The sequence below is a fragment of the Centrocercus urophasianus genome, unplaced genomic scaffold, assembly GCF_019232065.1.
Source record: "Centrocercus urophasianus isolate 14NV4802_14NV808 unplaced genomic scaffold, USGS_Curo_1.0 seq_24, whole genome shotgun sequence".
Lineage (NCBI taxonomy): Eukaryota > Metazoa > Chordata > Aves > Galliformes > Phasianidae > Centrocercus > Centrocercus urophasianus.
In genome coordinates this window covers 1,483,542-1,501,165 of record NW_024884800.1, presented here as the reverse complement: position 1 = coordinate 1,501,165, position 17,624 = coordinate 1,483,542, and the positions used below count along the sequence as shown (strand labels likewise).

The 17,624-nt window shown below is 54.5% G+C and overlaps 4 protein-coding genes across 4 annotated transcripts; all 4 read left to right on the top strand.

Annotated features, from left to right (window-relative positions):
• Positions 1-705: 705 nt before the first annotated feature.
• RAB33A (RAB33A, member RAS oncogene family) lies at positions 706-4,946 on the top strand. Its single transcript, XM_042825054.1, has 2 exons — positions 706-924; positions 4,474-4,946. The coding sequence occupies exons 1-2, from the start codon at positions 706-708 to the stop codon at positions 4,927-4,929; spliced, it is 675 nt and encodes a 224-aa protein (XP_042680988.1). The 3' UTR covers positions 4,930-4,946.
• A 60-nt stretch (positions 4,947-5,006) lies between these two features.
• On the top strand, positions 5,007-7,259 carry RBMX2 (RNA binding motif protein X-linked 2). The gene is made up of 6 exons (XM_042825030.1): positions 5,007-5,045; positions 5,114-5,229; positions 5,388-5,439; positions 5,511-5,640; positions 5,745-5,925; positions 6,302-7,259. Exons 1-6 carry the CDS (start codon positions 5,041-5,043, stop codon positions 6,742-6,744), a joined length of 927 nt encoding a protein of 308 aa, XP_042680964.1. The 5' UTR covers positions 5,007-5,040; the 3' UTR covers positions 6,745-7,259.
• A 386-nt stretch (positions 7,260-7,645) lies between these two features.
• Positions 7,646-13,904, top strand: SLC25A14 (solute carrier family 25 member 14). Its single transcript, XM_042825031.1, has 9 exons — positions 7,646-7,752; positions 7,825-7,972; positions 8,150-8,244; positions 10,073-10,158; positions 10,385-10,480; positions 11,118-11,242; positions 12,271-12,406; positions 12,628-12,708; positions 13,443-13,904. The coding sequence occupies exons 1-9, from the start codon at positions 7,689-7,691 to the stop codon at positions 13,482-13,484; spliced, it is 873 nt and encodes a 290-aa protein (XP_042680965.1). The 5' UTR covers positions 7,646-7,688; the 3' UTR covers positions 13,485-13,904.
• A 1,651-nt stretch (positions 13,905-15,555) lies between these two features.
• GPR119 (G protein-coupled receptor 119) lies at positions 15,556-17,235 on the top strand. The gene has a single exon (XM_042825029.1). It carries the CDS (start codon positions 15,775-15,777, stop codon positions 16,717-16,719), a length of 945 nt encoding a protein of 314 aa, XP_042680963.1. The 5' UTR covers positions 15,556-15,774; the 3' UTR covers positions 16,720-17,235.
• Positions 17,236-17,624: the final 389 nt, after the last annotated feature.

The following is a 17,624-nucleotide window of genomic DNA, read 5'->3' as shown; positions in this document are numbered from 1 at the left end:
TCCCAGACCCCTTTGCAGCAGTGTTCTCCCTGGGTGATGTGCACTTGACCCGATGCCTCTTGCTCCCATCTCTACCTCTCCCTCCCCGCTGTGCGTGCCTCAGGCTGCTCCTGTATTCCTGCACAGTGCGGGGTGACCACATTGCAGCCTTCAGTACCTAAAGGGAGCCTACAAAGGAGGGGAATCAACTCTTGGAAAGGGGAGATAACAGCAGGACAAGGGAAAATGGTTGGAAGTTGAGGGATGGCAGATGGAGGTTGGATGTCAGGGGGAAGTTCTGTACTATGAGAGCAGTGAGGTGTTGGAACAGCTGCCCAGAGAGGCTGTGATGCCCCGTCCATCCCTGTTCAAGGCCAGGTTGGATGGGGCCCTGGGCAGCCTGGGCTGCTGTGAAATGTGGAGGTTGGTGGCCCTGCATGCGGCAGGGGGTTGGGGCTTCATGATCTTTGACGTCCCTTCCAACCCGGGCCGTTCCGTGTTTCTGGGAAGAGGAGCCCCAGTGTTCGCCCACTCCGACGCTGCCAGCAGCGGGGCCGACCGGGGGGCTGCGACCTGCACCGCACGGAGCTGTGCGGGGCTGTGCGGGGCGGGGCCGCCGGCGGTGCCGCTGCGCGGGGCGGTCCCGCAGCCTTCCTGCGCCCGACCACCTGATCCGCTCCGCCCGCCGCAGCCGCAGCCTTTGTGTGTGCGGTGCGGCGGTGCGGGATGGCGGCGGGAGGAGGGCGGCCGCCGGGCCCGGATTCCTCGCTGGAGCCCTACGTGCAGACCCGCATCTTCAAAATCATCGTCATCGGAGACTCCAACGTGGGCAAGACGTGTCTGACCTTCCGCTTCTGCGGAGGCACCTTCCCCGATAAGACCGAGGCCACCATCGGCGTGGACTTCAGGGAGAAGACGGTGGAGATCGAGGGGGAGCGCATCAAGGTGGGCCGCGGCGGCCCCGGCGGGCGGATCGCATCGGGCTCCGGAGGCGGCCGGCCCCGCACCGCCCGCGGGCTGCCCGAACGCCGGCTGCCTCCCGGGGGCCGTTCGGATTCGAGCCCGAGGGAGGGGAACCGGGGAAGGTTTCTCATTGCGGAGACGTCTGCCGACCGTGTCACTGCTGCTTTTTGATGTTGGCTCGAGTCTGCGGGGGGTTTGAAGTGATGGCGTGGAGCGGAACGCCGCCGGCATCCGGTACGGCTGGGTGCTGAGCCGCCGGCTGGGCCGGAGCTGCTGGAGCTGTGCTCAGACGGCCGTGTGTCATGGAGCAGGTGGCTGCAGGGGCTCGCTGGAAGGTCGGGGCTCACACTGCCTGGTTGCAGGGGGCTTGACAGCTGTGATTTAACACTCAGAACTGGTGTTAGCAAGCGATAGGAGGATGCAATTCCAACAGAACTAGAACAGGACTGATTTGCTGTATGCAGACCAGTGTCACAACTGTGAGAAGTGTATTAGCTCAGACCAGAGAGCTTTGACTGATGGATCAGAGCAGATCCACAGAGGGGCTGCAGTTGGTACAAAACTGCCTGGGAAGCAGAGTTTGCAGCAGGTCTTGGCCTCCCCAGTGACACGGATCAGAACAAACAGCAGTCTGTGCAGCTGACAGGGAGGGGGCAAATACTGACAAATGGGGGATCAGAAGTTGAAGGACCGATCACATGAATGCAGAGCTAATGTCTGTTGATAAGAACTTCAGTTATGCTGTTAAACTGTCAGTGAATCTCTTTCTCTCCCCCTCTCTAGGAGAAGAGTTGTTCATTTCCCCCCCCGCCTTCCCCGGTTCCACTCAACACCACGTATCTGTGTTGTGGTGAGCCTACTGCAGGCTGGCACAAAGCCTGCCTCGCTGCCACCAGCTTGTAATGGTTGTCAGGCTTTCTACTTCTTGGATGTGATTTGTGCTGCAGCAGGCAGGATTGGGAGGCAGTGCAGCAAATTGCACCTTCTGGGACCATCCCAGTGGGGAGGAGAGAGGGGGAGATGCACCCTCCTGCTCCTGCTGTGCCCAGAGTCTAGCAGTGTGGGATAAACAGGCATGGAAATGAAGGAGCAGAACCTCTTTGTTCCAGCACTTTTCCACGCTGAATGATTGCGGGCCAGGCGCTGTCACAGCCCAGAGTAGTTCAAATAGAAAGCATTGACTTAGAAATTGGCAGTTCCATGCTTCAAGGCATTACTTACAAGAGCAAGCAGGACTTATAGAATCAGGCTCGCAGCCAGATGTGAGTTGGAAGGAGCCTTTGTAGGCTATCTGGTCTGACCCCCCTGCTTAAGCAAGGCCACGCACAGCAGGTTGCCCAGGACCGCATCCAGGCAGCTGTTGAACATCTCCAAGGAGGAGGATTCTGCAGCTCCTGTGGGCAGCCTGTGCCACTGCTCTGTCACCCACACAGCAAATAAGTGCTTCCTGATGTTCAGAAAGAACTCCAGCTGTTTTGGTTTGTGTCCACATCTCTTCTGTCATCACTGGGGACCACTGAAAGGAGCCTGGCTTCTTGGCACCCTCTGTGCAGGTATTTATACCATTTATGAGATAAGCTCTCTTCTCCATGCTGAAGAGTCACGGCTCTCAGCCTGTCATGCAAGGGCTGCTCCAGTCCCTTCATCATTTCAAGGCCGTTTTAATCTCCATTTCTCTCTTGTACTGGGCAGCCTAGACCTGGAGTGCTGGGTCCAGGCGTAATCTCACCAATGCCCACGAGAGGGGAAGGATCTCCTCCCTTGACCTACGGGCAATACTTTGCTTAATGCAGCCCAGGATATCATTAGCCAGCTTTGTCGTATGGACACGATGCTGGCTCATGTTCAACTCAGTGCCCACCAAGACCCCGAGCTCCTCTTATTCCCAGCTGTGTGTCTGCTCAGTGTCCTGGGGTTGTCCAACTTCAGCAGGCTTCTGTCAGCCCGTTTCTCCAGCCTGCCCAGGTCCCTCTGGATGGCAGCACAGCCCCCCACCTCACCACCTCCTGGCTGAGGATGCACTGCTCCATCATCCAGATTGTCAGTGAAGATGCTGAACAGGAGCAGGCACAGTAATGACCCCTGTAACTGGTCCCTAAATGGACTTTGCACCACCGATCACCACCCTCTGGTTTTGACCATCCAGCCAGTTTCTAATGCAATTTATTGCTCATCCGGCAACATCAGTTTTTCTATTAGGATCTCAAGGCAGACAGGTATCAAAAGTAACATTCAAGTGTTCCTAGCCTTCTTTTTGTCACCTAAATACCTGGAAAAGCCATTCCTGGTGCCTTTAACATCTCTTGCCACATTCAGTGCCAGTTGTGTTTTTGCTTTCTAAACCACCTCTCTGTGGGTTTACATTGTGTCTGTATTCCTCTCAGGTCACTTGTCTCACTTTCCACCTTCCCTGTACTTCTCCTTTTACCTCCTGGCATTTTTGCCTGACTTCCTATCATTCAGATGGACAGCTCTTGAGCTCAGAGGTGGACGTACATCACTATTAGCTAGCTTTCTTTGGTCCCTTTTTCCTATAGGGCCTTAATTCACAGGACTCTTTCAAGCAGATCTTTGAAAAGGCCCAAATCTGCTCTCACTGTTGTGGTCTTGCATTTTGCTCTGCTCCTTCTGCTCAGGATCCTGAACTCCACCACCTCATGGTTAATCACAGAATCACATTGATTGCAGAATCATGGAATCATAGGGGTTGGAAGGGACCTCCAGAGATTGTTGTGTCCAACCCCCCTCTAAAGCAGGTTCCCAAATAGATGTCCAGGTGGGTCTTGAATATCTCCAGAGAAGGAGACTCCACAACCTCCCTGGGCAATCAAAATAATTGATGAGATGCCTTTGACCTTGACAGCTGCCCTGCTGAAGCTGGCTCAGCAGAGCACCTTCCCCTCTTTTATCACTTGGGTCATGAAGTTGCCACCAATGCTCTCCAGGAATCTCACGCTTTGTGCTCTGCTGTGTTGCCCCTCCAGCATACACAGGAATGGTTGGAGGCCTCCAGAAGGACCTGTGAACGTGAGACTCTGCCCGTCTGCAGAGGGCCTCATCCCTTGTTCCTGGTCAGGCTGGAACTGCCCACTGCCCTGTCTCCAGGGCTCTCTGCTCTTTAATCCCAACCCTTATTTCTCAGCTGCTTCCTCCCCCAGGCAGAGCTCCACGCAGGAATGCTGCTCTTTGCCCTGCCTCCTTCATGCGTACACAGTGCGTCATTTTCAGGGTTCTCTTATACAGCATAGCATCAGGTGGGCCGACGTGTTAATCTGTTGTGACATTTCTGAAAGGAGCAGTGCTTTGTGCACTTGGTGGTGGGGATGCTGGCTGAGTGCACCAGCCCAGCAACGCGTTCCTGGGGAAGGTAAGTCATCGGGCTGGGACTTTTCTCCCTCAGAGCACAGGGATGAAAGCGTGCTGCCCACCGGTTGTCGGAGCAGCTGCAGCACACCTTCCTGCTGCAGCAATGCCTGCTCGCTGGGCACCCGGCGCTCTGGCAGCCTCAAGAGCCCCATGTTGTGCTTCTAGGTGCAGGTGTGGGACACGGCCGGGCAGGAGCGGTTCCGGAAGAGCATGGTGGAGCATTACTACCGCAACGTGCACGCCGTGGTCTTTGTGTACGACGTCACCAAGATGACATCATTCACCAACCTCAAGATGTGGATCGAGGAGTGCAACGGGCACGCTGTGTCCCCGCTCGTCCCCAAAGTGCTGGTAGGGAACAAGTGTGACTTGAAGGACCTGATCCAAGTGCCGTCCAGCATGGCCCTCAAATTCGCCGACGCTCACAACATGCTGTTGTTCGAAACCTCAGCCAAGGACCCTAAGGAGAGCCAGAACGTGGAGTCCATCTTCATGTGCCTGGCCTGTCGGCTGAAGGCGCAGAAATCGCTGCTCTATCGCGATGTGGAGAAGCGGCCGGGCCGGGCGCAGAAGCTGGAGCAGTCGCGCGACGCCCACGGTAAAAGCGCGTGTCCGTGCTGAGCGCCTTCAATAAAGTCTGTGCGGAGCCCTGCGCTCGGACTCGTTGATTTGCTCGGCGCGCATGCGCGGCCGGAGCGGGGCGCATGCGCAGTGCGCGCCGCCGCCGCCATCATGAAGTAGGTTCGGTGGGGGGCGGGCGGGGGGTTCGCGCCCGGCCGGTGCTAACGGTGCCCATCGCCCTCAGCCCGCTGACCAAAGTGAAGCTGATCAACGAGCTGAACGCGCGGGAGGCGGAGCTGGGCGTGAGTGAAGCGGTGTCGTGGCACGCCGAGTACAAGGACAGCGCCTGGGTCTTCATCGGTACGTGTAGGCCGCGTGGGGGGGGGCGGTGTGGAGGGCGTGAGGAGAGCGGCGGGAGGCTGTGCTGAGCCCTGTGCTGGGCTCCGTGATGAGCCCTGTTCTGGGGCTCCGTGCTGAGCCCGGCCGCCTCACATGGCTGCCCCCTCCCCTCCCTGCAGGCGGGCTGCCCTACCAACTAACAGAGGGGGACGTCATCTGTGTGTTCTCGCAGTAAGTGCCCACCCCCTCCTCTTGCTGTGCCCCTATAGCCCTGCTCTGTGGCTGCTGATGGTGTGTTTCAGGTACGGGGAGGTGGTGAACATTAATCTGGTGCGGGATAAGAAGACCGGGAAGTCTAAAGGGTTTTGCTTTCTGTGCTATGAGGACCAGAGGAGCACCGTTCTTGCTGTTGATAACTTCAATGGGATCAAGGTGAGTGCTGGGGCTGCAGCAGCTCCTGGAGCACTGCATCACGTCAGGGAGGAGCTCCATCAGCCACTGGCCCACAGCACATGCTTTGCTGCCTCCTGTCCTAGATCAAAGGAAGGACGATCCGTGTGGACCACGTGGCCAACTATCGGCCTCCCAAGGATTCAGATGATTTGGATGATGTCACAAAAGCCCTCCATGCAAAGGGCTGCGGAGTGAAAACGCCACCTCATACGTCGTCAGATTCCTCGTTGGAGGATGAGGACATGCCAGTCCAAAAGCAAAAAGGTGAAATGCATTTCTGCCAGTCTTTACCCTGGCTGGGAGGAACTGTGTGGGTCTCAGGGACCTCTTAGCTCAGCATACAGCAGGGATAGCTATCCTCTTGAAAAGAGATGCAACCCTAATGTCCAGGCTGTACTCTGTGGTCTGTGTCACACTGGCAGTATTTACTCTTATCTGTGATCATTCACCCCCACCCTCTGAAGATCCTAGTATGAAGGGATGTTGCAAGGGGGGAGAGGTGGATGGACAGTGGAGGACAGGGAGAAGAAAGGTTCAAAATAAATCCCTCAAAAAAAACAAAACTGGTGCTCTGTAACAGAGCTTGTGGAGATGATGCTTGCAGGACTGTCCATCTCTAAAGACGAACCTTTTGTTTCAGATAAAGAGAAGAGTAAACATGATCGGCAAAAGCAGAGCTCTCAGGCTGCAAAGAGAGCAGCGTCTGCAGAAGAGGCACATCCGAGAATCAAGATTAAAAAGGAGAAGGAAGATCCTGGCTATGACCGATATGCTGGTGGGAGTCAGCAGTCCTGCAGTGAGTCTGAGAGGAAACATGCGAGCAGGACACAGCGAGATGAGGAGGAGCAGAGGCACCAGAGGTCTCTGGGGAGGAGAGGGGAAAAGAGCTCTCAGGAACACAGAGGGCAGAACGGTTCACGGGAAGAGAGAGGAGAGGTTAGCAGGAAGGGTGAGGGGCATGGCAGCCGGCGAGAAGAGTGTCCTGAAGGAAGCAGATCCAGGCACCGGTGGGAGAGCAGCACCAGAGAGCCCCATTCCAAGCACAGGGAGCGTGGTTCCACCAGAGATTCCAGCCATCGCTGAGCCCTGGTGCGAGCACCCTCTGGGCCACAGCTGTGCCCACCAAGAGACAGCTGTGCTCTGTGAGCTGCACCAGGAGCTGTCTGCAGCTTCCTGGTGTGTCCTTGAGGGTACCACAGCTGGTGGTGCGTCATCTCACACACAGCTTTGACTCGTTCGCTCCTCAGACAGGGCTTGCTTTGTGCTGTGGACTGGGATGTGAGCTCTGTCGCTGCCTCGTTCAGCCCTTCTGTGCAGTGGCATCTCACAGACAGTTGTGGAAGGGCTCACGGCGCAGCACGGGCAGTAGGGGTGCTGAGCAGCAGGATGCTATAGACCCCAAACTGCCCACGTTCAGTGGGAGCACCCCTGTCTGCAGCGGGGCCGGTGGGAGCCTGCAGGTGGGCATAAGTGCTTTGTGCCCCCAGCCTGTCCCACTGACCTTGGTTATGAGATCTCCAAGGCTGTGCTGCTGAGCCATCGCTGTTCATGTTTTTTGTTATAAACTCCTTTTAATAAAATTGATCCACTAACCAGAAGAGACAGCACTGGGAGCACCACTTCTGTGTCCGGGTAGCAGGGAAAGGTGAACTTTTTCTGTTTGGACTGAACATCGACGGCAATGGAGAAACAGAGAGAACGCAGCGATGACTTTGAGCCGCATCTGGTTGCTACTGGAGCCCTTGCTTCGCTGAGTAGCTTTCTCCGCCGTCTACCCAGTGGGTTTCGGGGTGATTTCAGTCGGTCTCGTAGCTGCAGCCCTCGCCCGTCTCCTCGCCTTCCGTTCTCGGCGGGCGGCGCTGATGGAACCAGAACTCCGGGAGCGAGCTGCTGGCGCCTCGCCGCCAGGGGGCGCCATCCGCCTGCCGTGCGTCGCGGTGCGCTTCCGGTTCCGGGCGCTTCTGGTTCCGGGGCGGGGCGAGGCGAGGCAGTGTCCGGCCCGGCGCGGCGGCGCGCTCCGCCATGCCATGTCCGCGCTGAACTGGAAACCCTTCGTGTACGGCGGGCTCGCCTCCATCGTGGCCGAGTTCGGTGAGGTGTGGCGGGCGGGCGGCGGGCATCGGCGCGGGGCCGGCGGGGCGCTGACGGCCGCTTTCCCCGCAGGCACGTTCCCCGTGGACTTGACCAAGACGCGCCTGCAGGTGCAGGGCCAGAGCGCCGATGCGCGGTTCCGCGAGGTGCGTTACCGCGGCATGTTCCACGCCCTGTTCCGCATCTGCCGCGAGGAGGGCGGCCGCGCCCTCTATTCGGGGTAAGCACGCAGCCGGGGGGGCTGAGGGGCTGCGCGGGGCCGGCGGCGGTGTGAGGGCGGTGTGTCGGCGTTGCTGCGGATGGTCGCGGCACGAGGCGCCTCTCGGCGGCCGGCGCTGCGCCCCGGGGTGCCGCCCTGCTGGGAGCTTCAGCTGCCGCCGTTTGCTCCCTCGCTCAGGATCGCCCCTGCGCTGCTGAGACAGGCGTCCTACGGCACCATCAAGATCGGCATCTACCAGAGCCTGAAGCGGCTGTTCGTGGAGCGCCTGGAAGGTCTGTGGTAGGAACGTGGTGCAGCTCCTCTGCCAGACATCCGCGGCGCGGTGCTGCATGCTCTGTTCTGTGTGGGTTTGCTCGTTCCTTTCCCTGCCCTTCCCGGCTCTGGTTCTTCAAGAGATGGAGTTCTCGCTTCGTGCCGTGTGGCTGTGTTACATGCAGGGATAGGCTGCAGCACCGGTTGGAATCTCACTGCAGTTGATGCTGCCCACAGTTACAGAAATGGTCCCTAAGCTGAACATGCTTTCCCCAGCTTTCGTCTTTGTTTTGCAACATCAGATCCCAGGAAACCTCCAGTGTACTGACAGAGGCCCATCTCTTCTCATTAGCTTCAGGAAAGATGTCATATGTGTCTTTATTACTTGAAGGGAGTGTATAAACAGGAGTGGGAACAGCTGTTTATGAGGGTGGATAGTGATAGGACAGGGGGGAATGGTTTTAAACTGAGATGGGGGAGGTTTAGGTTGGGTATTAGGTGAGAGTTTTTCCCCCAGAGGGTGGTGAGGCACTGGCACAGGTTGCCCAAGGAGGCTGTGGATGCCCCATCCCTGCAGGCATTCAAGGCCAGGCTGGATGTGGCTCTGGGCAGCCTGGGCTGCTGGTTGGTGACCTGCACACAGCAGGGGGTTGAAATTAGATAAGCATTGTGCTCCTTTTCAACCCAGGCCATGCTGTGATTTTGTGATATCCCAGCTGTGCTCCCTGCACTCCTCTGTGTTACTTGGGTTGTAACCTTCACTAGGAAGCCTTTCCTGTTGTTCTCTTGAAGTCCTTCTGCTGGAACACAGCAGCTCTGCTTAGGAAGTTGTCCAATTCATGAGCTTTTGCAGTGATTAAAGAGATAAGAAACAGTGTGTGCTCTTGACTCTGGTGACAGGAACCTCTGTTCCTCTTACTTGTGTACTTACTAGCAGAGCAGCCAAAGTTGAAGATTTCTTTACTGGAGGAGCTGCACGTGCAGTTCTATATCCTGTCCCATCATGAGTGAATACTTTATGATGTTCAGCCTGGGAAAGTGAGGTGTGAGGTTCACACCAGCGAGAGGACCAGGTGTGCAATGCACTAGGCCTGTTTTCCAGGGGCTGCTCTCTTCTTGAGTGACGCCTCTCCCTGCGGATGGTTCTGTGCTTGTGCTCTGGGCTGCCCACCTCACTTGTTGCAGCATTTCCAGTTGTGAGTACTGTTGTTTGAATGTTTGTCTCCCTACAGGCCTGGGGCAGCACGTGGCCTGGTCTCCTCTGGGAAGTGCTGTGGTCAGTACCAGCAAAGGGCCTTTTTCCAATATAACCATCAATCTAATACTGGACCTGGAAATCTTGGATTTTTTTCCTTCTCTGGAACTAATTGCCTCTAACTTTCTCTGCCTGGATCATCTACTCTATTTTTCAGGGAGGCTGCATATTCTGAGTGTGGCCAGCTGGGGCTCCAAATTAAAACTAATTGATGTCAGATTGCCTTGAGAAGTGTTTAGTTGCCCCTCCGTCTTGCCATTATCCATTATGAGAAACGCATCCCTGGGTGCTGAGATCTCAGATGATTGTTTAGCACTTTCCTGTGTAGCGGCCCTTTATTTGTCTGATCAGCTAGAATTGGCAGTCAGACCTGCTTCTCTCTGACAGCGTGTTGCTGTTTCAGCCTCTGCTTTTTGTCTCTGGCAGCTGCAGATAGGTCTGCTGTCAGCTGGTGGTGAATGGCCAGTTTCTGCTTCTGCAGCTTCACCATGTGATTTGTGAATTTAGCTTTTGTGTTCTTTCCAGAGCTGCTTGCTCAGTGCAGCGCCTTCTCTTCAGACCTTTAGGACCTGACTTTCTTTTCTTGATTGCAGATGAAACGTTGCTAATCAATGTAATCTGTGGAGTGGTTTCAGGGGTGATCTCCTCTGCCCTTGCCAATCCGACAGATGTGCTGAAGGTAAGAAGTGTGTGTGTGTCCAGTGAGCCCAGTGCAGTTTGCCACATGCTCCTGCTGCATCTCTCCCAGCTGCAGTGAGGTGCTCTCTAAGCCACTGCTGACATTAGTTCTGCTCATTTGGGCTTGTTATGAATGGGAGTTGCTCTCTTGTTCCTTTGTGCCAGGAAATCCATTGAGCTCATCGCCTGCTGATGCTGTGCCCCTGACTTGCACATTTTTTTTTCAGATTCGAATGCAAGCTCAAGGCAGTTTGTTCCAGGGTGGCATGATAGGCAGCTTCATCGACATCTACCAGCAAGAGGGCACCCGAGGCCTCTGGAGGGTGAGCACCACTGCTGGAAACCCCTCACCTCCACTGGCATCAGAATTAAAAGCTTCCTCAACTTGTTTGCTGCTCCTTCTCTGAGCCCAAGTGCAGCTCTTGAGGAGAACTGTGAGCCAGGGGAGGCAGTGAAGTCCTTCTCCTCGTTAGCAGACAAACAGAAGCATGTCTATATGGAGATTGGGTCTGTGCTGTGGCAGTGTCAGCACTGGGCCAGTCAGATCTGGTTCCAGGGCTGAAGCTGTCCCTGGGCAGAGCAGTATGTAGGTCTGGGCAGGTAGATTGGGACTTTTGTGGTACGGGATCTTTTCTGGTGTTGAAATTTCAGTATGCTGGTGAGGAAGAAAAGTGAATTATAGCCTTATTCCTTTGTGGGCTAGAGAAAAGCAGCATCTGGTTAATCTGGCTGTAGTAAAACTGCTAGGGAGGAGGATGGAGGAGTCCTCCCTGGCTTTGGAGTTACAGTGGGAGACAGGGAGCAAGCTCTACCTCAAGCTTCAGCTGCAAGGTGGGATGATGAGGGTACCAGGTGTCCTGTCAAGAGAAAGACAAGAGAGGAGGCTGGGAAGAGGTGTTATGCCAGCTGTGGGTCTCAAGGCAGCAGTTCGTGCTTGTGACTGATGTTTGTGTTCTGCAGGGCGTTGTTCCAACAGCCCAGAGAGCTGCCATTGTGGTTGGGGTGGAACTGCCAGTCTACGACATCACCAAGAAGCACTTGATTCTGTCAGGCCTGATGGGTGATACAATCTTTACCCACTTTGTGTGAGTATTTGCTGCGGCTGCTGTGCTCTCCAAGCTTGGCAGTGTGTGAGGCAGAGAAGCAAGGTGGGATTTGGAGACCTGTTTATAGAGCAAGAGCTCTGGAGCTGCCAAGAACAAGCTCAGTGCTTCTGAGGGATCTGCTGTGTTGACTGGAGCAGCTATGGGTGCTCAGAAGGTATCCCTAGAGAGACCTCCCTGGAGAAGGAACGTGGCAGAAATCCTTGTGGTGAAGTGAAATAAAAGCTTGAATTCAGTTCCCTGGTTACCAGAGATGCTGTTGCTCTGTTTTGCTGCCACGGTGTGAACCTGGCAGGATTCTAGGTGTGATGAATGGTAGCAGTAGGTTGAAAGAGCTGCTCCAGTCCGAGGTTCTCCTCTACAGAAGATGTCAAGATTGCAGCCACTATCAGAGTTTTATGAAACAAACAGTTGCAAAACTGACTGGAAGAATACACTGAGCAATCTGACCTAGTTTTGAAGTCAGCCCTGCTCTGAACAGGGAGTGGATTAGAAACTTCCCAAAGTCTTTCTTCACCTACATTTTCCTATTATTCTTTTAGCAGACACTTTAGCTGGAGGTGTTCAGTGCTTCTGTTGGGTTTGCTTGCTATGGGCTGAGGGTGACAAGCACTAGACCATGTGTGCAGGGAGGAGCTGCATGCTCCCTATGGCTGCCTTTGCTCTTCCTCCTTCCCTGCCACGAAGAAATGTTTGCTCTGGGGAGAAGGATGTGCATTTCCAAGAGCCTGCCTTCAGGTCTGTGTCACCCTGTCAGCATTTGCTGGCCTGCAGACAGCCCTGTGGAGACCTGGCAGTGGGCTCTGGCAGGATCTTCATCAGATGGAGCTGAGCATTTTGCTTCCTTAGCTCTCTGAGTCTCAGTCTGCTATTGGTTCTGGGTGGGAGCAGACAGGACAGCTAATGTTTATTGCTAAATGCCTTTCGTGGAATTGAAAAGTACTCTTGTGCTTGTGTCCAGGCCTGTCTGAGCTCAGAGCTATTTCTCTCTAATGTTCTGGTACATCTAGGTCCAGTTTTACATGTGGGCTGGCAGGAGCAATTGCCTCCAACCCTGTGGATGTGGTGCGGACACGGATGATGAACCAGCGAGCGATAGTGGGCAGTGTGGAGCTCTACAAGGGCACTCTGGATGGTCTTGTGAAGGTAAGGAGGTGACACAGGTGGGCAAAAAGCTGTTTTTGGGAGGCTGGCTGCTGTTAAAGCATGGGCTGGGTGAGCAGACAGTGAGGTGTGTTGAAAACTGGCTGAATGGCCGAGCCCAGAGTGCGGTGGTGTTCTCACAGCAGAGCTCCTCTTTGGCTCTGCAGAGTCTGTGACTGATCCTAAGTTGAGTGATAACTGATCTGTCTCTTCTTTTCCCCCAGACATGGAAGAGTGAAGGGTTCTTTGCACTCTATAAAGGTTTCTGGCCCAACTGGCTTCGGCTTGGTCCCTGGAACATCATTGTATCCTTCAGTATGCTGCTGGGAGGTGATGAGTGTGGGCAAGCAGGGGAAGACTGAGCTGTAAATGGAAGTTCAGAGCAGATCCCCTGTTAGGCTTGGACAGACATTGACTGCAGGTGCTTCGAGTGCCAAAAAGCACCACTGGCTGTGGCTGCTCCTTCTGACAGCTCTGTGGTGGTTTATGCAGGGACTTGCAGTGCAGCAGCAAATGCATTTTCCTGTAAAGTGCTTTCGAGTGCGTGGCTTTAAGCTTTCCATTGAGCCTGAGCTGCTGCAGTCGCAGCAGTTTCAAGATTGGCTCCTGCTTTAGGAGGGAAGCCTGGGGAATATTCTTCTCCTGAGACAGGTGCTGACCTGCTCTGCAGATCAGTCACAGCTGTGTTGCTGTTCTGGTTTCTTCATTCCCTCTGACGTGGTGCATAGAATTTGTTTTAAAGAAGTTCCTGCTTAGAAAAACCCCATTGGAGTTATTTCCCTTTCCTAGTGGTCCAGGCAAGCCTTGGCCACCTTGATTTTTGGGTCAGTTTCTTCCCTCTCCTGGTAGCCTCCTTCCACAGCTCTCTTCCATCTGTACAAATCACTTTATGCTGCCTGGAAGAGGGGATTCCCCTGTTGGTTTTCAGCTATACTATGCTGATCTGCCTGCCTTGCCTTGTGGGGTTTGGCCTGGTTATGAGGGAGGTGCAGTGCAGCTGCTGGATGTATGTTGCCTAATTCCTTGACTTTCCCTTCAGTTTTTTATCACATATGAGCAACTGAAGCGACTTCCATTCTGAGAGCTAGCTTCATTCCATGAGTGTCATCTTCAAGGCTCACAGCAGTGTTTTGCTGCAGCCTTCATTTCACCATCCCCACGTTTTGATGTTTTGTTACGTGTGGGTCTGGATTCTCCTCCTCCCCCACATTCATGGTCCCTGAAGGTTGGTTCTGACTGAAGTGTAACTGGGAGGCTGATGGCAGGTACTGCATGCTTTGTTCCACACAGAGGTGAGTGTTCACTGTGCACGAGTGTCTGGGCCTGAAGCAATATCTTCTGTGAAGATCTGTGCATTCCAGTGGCCTTTTGATGCAGCTGTGGTTTGTTTGACTCACGTACTTTGTTCTGCCATACCTGTGGGGTGAGGCTGGAAGCTGGACAGAGGTGCTGTCATGTTTTCCTGCAACCTGTAACCTCATTAAATTATTTATTGACTGGATGGCATGAGTTCGTGTTTGTGCAGACTTAGCATAGGTATATTTTTTCAGAGCAGATGCTGTGTCTGTCCTTGGAAACAAAAGGTTTTTTTTCCAGCACACCATATATCCTTTTTTTCCCCCCTAAATACATTATTTTTTCGTCAGTCTTCAAACTTCATTGCCATGAATGCATTTCTAAAAGACAGCTGGATAGTCAGGAAATGATGGTGCCATAAAAGCAGCTTTTATCCCTCCCTCCTTCCTTCCTCCTCTGTGGGAGAGCTTTGGTCTGGATGAAGGTTCCATGTGATGTGCAGCAATGCTTCCTGCTTGAGACTGCTGCAAAGTGACCTCTGTGCAGATTGCACAAGGGATGTTCAGCCAAACGAGGGAGAGAGGCTGATTTGGGTGGTTCTGTAGGGACCTGGTTGAATGCATGAGGAAGGTGAGGCCTGTGGACTCGTGGACTTGAATAGTGCCATGAATGGAGGTGATCCTACAAGGCTGGAGGGTCAGTTCTGGAGGTAAACTGCAAGTTACCAGGGGCTGGGAGCAGAGGATTGAAAACAAACGATGTTTGCATGCTCCAGCTTGCTTTACTCTTGAAAAGCATTCTGAATATTCAAAGTAAAGACGTTGTGATGTGATGGGTCAGTATGAATCCATTGGAGAGAAGAATGTTAACAGCAATTCTACACATTCGTTTGGCTTCCTTCACGTTTCTGTAGCTTGAGTTCTGGAGCAGAGCCTTCTGTGCAGCTGTGCTGGTGGTTGTAATTTCCTTGCTGACAGCCATTGCTGTCCCATCTTTGTTCTTCAGGAGCAAAGCTCTACAAGCAGCTCCTCAGAAATGCATGAAGTGTATTTGTGGCCTCTTACGGGTTTTTGGCTTTGTTTTTTTCTGATGTGAAGTGCTGGGGGGAGGCTCTTCTTTCCACCCTCGGCACCTACATCCTGCCCTGTGCCATGCTCTGCCTTTGGCTGCCTTCTCAGCTGTACCCTGACCTTGGTTATGCTCAGCCTCTCCTGAGCAGCCCGCTTGCCTTGGTTGCTATTTGACTGAGGAAGGCTCAAGCCTTCCCTGTTTCCTGGCAGCTCTGGTTTTTCTGCTTCTTGGTCCAGGAGAGGCAGCTTTATTTAAAGGGCTCAATGGTATTTCTTTGGTCCCTATGGGACGAGGCTGCTGTAGTTCTGGCAGTGACCCTGCAGAAGCCTCATGAGCTGTACCACCTGTACATCCTGGTGGGCTTTTCTCCTTTATCTGCACCTGTGTCAAAGCCAGGCACTGGCTCTGCTCAGGTCCTTAGTGCTTGGCTGGGCTGCTCAGCTCCCTGCCTGCCACCACAGCAGTACCACTGGACAAGGACGAGTGATCAGGGCGTGATCCTGTTGCTGAAATGGACCACAGCCCCCAAGCAGGTCTCGTGGTTGCACTAGGAGAGATGATGGAGAGGCCGACAGCAGCATGGGCTGCCCTGGAATGGAAGATGCTGAAACACCCTGTGCAGGGGGCTGCTGCCCTGCTGGTGGGGCAGGGAGCCGGGGAGCAGGAGTGGGCTGTTAGGGAGGAGAGTGGCGTCAGCCCAGCCTCACACTGCCTTCCTGTTCAGGGCTCTGAGCTCACCCTCCTGCTCTCGGGTTGTCTGGAAACGTGGCATGAGGGGAGGGACCTCCGTGGGCACAGCGGGTGCTGTGAGTGCATCAGTCCCTTCTGGCACAGCAGAACTCTGCTCCGCAGCCTGAGGCACCACCTGGAGAGCGAGGTGCTGCGCTCACAGCCGCCCATTGCCTGCTTACTGAGCTGTGCCTACTGAGAAGCCCCAGGTGAGGAATGCTCTAGGGTCGTGCTGTGGACATACCATCTTTGGGTTGTGCCCCGCAGTGCCAGACATGGCTCGCTTGGCCGTGGGAATCATCCTTGCTGTGCTGGCTCCGCTCATCATCGCCGCCAACGTGCTGGTGGCCATTGCCCTCCTTCGCCTTATCTGGAAGACCGGCTGCAAGGGACACTATTTTGTCCTTAATCTTGCTGCTGCAGATGCCATAGTTGGTTTGTCGGTTGTAGGTCTGGTCAGAGGGGAGTTCTTTGAGCACGTTCATCCCAAGCAGATCTTCTGTGTCCTGCGAATGGCTTTTGTGACATCCTCTTCTGCTGCTTCTATCCTGTCCCTGACCCTGGTCGCGTGTTACAGGCACCTGGCAATCAGAAAGCCTTTCCACTATCACCAGCTGGTCACGGGCACGCGGGTAGCGCTGCACTTGGTGGCGCTCTGGCTGCTTGCTGGTATCGTTGGCTTTCTCCCACTCCTTATCCCAGGCTTTCGGAAGATCTCCCTCGAGGAAAAATGCTCCTTCTTCAGAGTCTTCCACCTCAGCTACATTCTCATTATCTCCTGCATGGGCTTCTTTCCAGTCCTGTTTCTCTTCGTTTACCTCTACTGTGACATGTTGAAAATTGCCTCTGTGCACGTGCAACAAATCCGGGAAGCGGAACGTGCGGGGCTGGCCAGGGGCAGCACCAGTGACATGAAGGCCATGCGCACCGTGGCCATGCTGGTCAGCTGCTTTGTGCTGTCCTGGCTGCCATTTTTCATCGCTGGCATCGTGCAAATTGTGTGTACCAAGTGCTTCCATTACGGAGTCATTGACAGCTACCTCTGGCTGTTGGGACTGTGCAACTCCCTCCTGAACCCCTTGCTCTACTCCTACCGGCAGAAGGACGTGCGGCGGCAGCTCTCCCAGCTGGCTGCTGATGTGAAGAGGAAAGTCCTTCATTTGGGGAAGGGTTGCTGTTTCCCCAGCAGAGGGACCGAGTCCATTCCCACTGCACCGTGATTGTAGCTCCAGGATTGATGTGGTTAGGAGTGGCTACCGTTGGCTTTCTTTCCAGCTTGTCTCCTTCACCAGGACTGTGAACCTGGGGGCTGCCAGCTGTGGAATAGATCCTATATGGGGTAGGACGGCTCTGCGTGCTTAGACACAGCACAACCAGCACAGCCAGTTCTGCACCAGCTCCAGGGCACCCCAAATTGCAGGTGCGTGGCACATGTTGAATTTTGCTTGGAGAGCTTCAGCAAGAGCAGCTTAGTGTCTGGTGGGACCAAGCCTTCCACAGACTGAGATCACTCACTTTTCACCTGGCTGTCCCCAGCCCAGACCTGAGAGCCTTCTGCTGTCCCTTCTGCCTTGCAGCACAGCTGTCTGGGCCAGTTTCCCCACCAGCACGTGGGGCAGGGCTGCTCTCACTGTTGGCTCTGTCACTCCCTATCACTGCCTTACCTAAACCAAACTTGCAATCCAACACATGCAATCTGGGCTGTCCCTCAAACCATTCTCTGATTAGGATCGATCTTAGAGGCAGAGGCGAGGGGTCTGGGGTCTCTGCTGCAATGTAGGGGGGAGGGGGTGGCTGTTCTTTGGCTTATGTGCATTGGAGCAAAAGCTGAACAGGTGTGGTGTGCCTGGGAGAGGTGCAGGGCAGCACCGGTTTGTGTTGTTACTGTTTGGTTTGAGCTGTAAAGCAAGTTAATGAGTGACTGACTCAGTGCTGAGCAGGAAGGACTGCCTTGGAGACAGGGAAAACCTTGTGTGGAAGAGCTGCTTTGTCCCACCGATGCCATAGGGCTGTTTATGGGGTGATAAGGATGCCTCTACACTGACTCTGCAGATGGGAGCACACAGCACTCGGTGCACCTCGTGCCACACAGCAGTGATGGACAGACTGCTGGTCCTGCCAGAGG

Excerpts from the sequence above, each read along its gene's own strand:
- RAB33A (XM_042825054.1), top strand. The coding sequence starts at position 706 with ATGGCGGCGGGAGGAGGGCGGCCGCCGGGCCCGGATTCCTCGCTGGAG. Across the intron at positions 925-4,473 it reads TCGAGGGGGAGCGCATCAAG|GTGCAGGTGTGGGACACGGC; the intron begins GTGGGCCGCGGC and ends TTGTGCTTCTAG.
- RBMX2 (XM_042825030.1), top strand. Across the intron at positions 5,440-5,510 it reads GTCATCTGTGTGTTCTCGCA|GTACGGGGAGGTGGTGAACA; the intron begins GTAAGTGCCCAC and ends GGTGTGTTTCAG. Across the intron at positions 5,641-5,744 it reads ATAACTTCAATGGGATCAAG|ATCAAAGGAAGGACGATCCG; the intron begins GTGAGTGCTGGG and ends CTCCTGTCCTAG.
- SLC25A14 (XM_042825031.1), top strand. The coding sequence starts at position 7,689 with ATGTCCGCGCTGAACTGGAAACCCTTCGTGTACGGCGGGCTCGCCTCC. Across the intron at positions 7,753-7,824 it reads CTCCATCGTGGCCGAGTTCG|GCACGTTCCCCGTGGACTTG; the intron begins GTGAGGTGTGGC and ends CTTTCCCCGCAG. Across the intron at positions 12,407-12,627 it reads CTCTGGATGGTCTTGTGAAG|ACATGGAAGAGTGAAGGGTT; the intron begins GTAAGGAGGTGA and ends CTTTTCCCCCAG.
- GPR119 (XM_042825029.1), top strand. The coding sequence starts at position 15,775 with ATGGCTCGCTTGGCCGTGGGAATCATCCTTGCTGTGCTGGCTCCGCTC.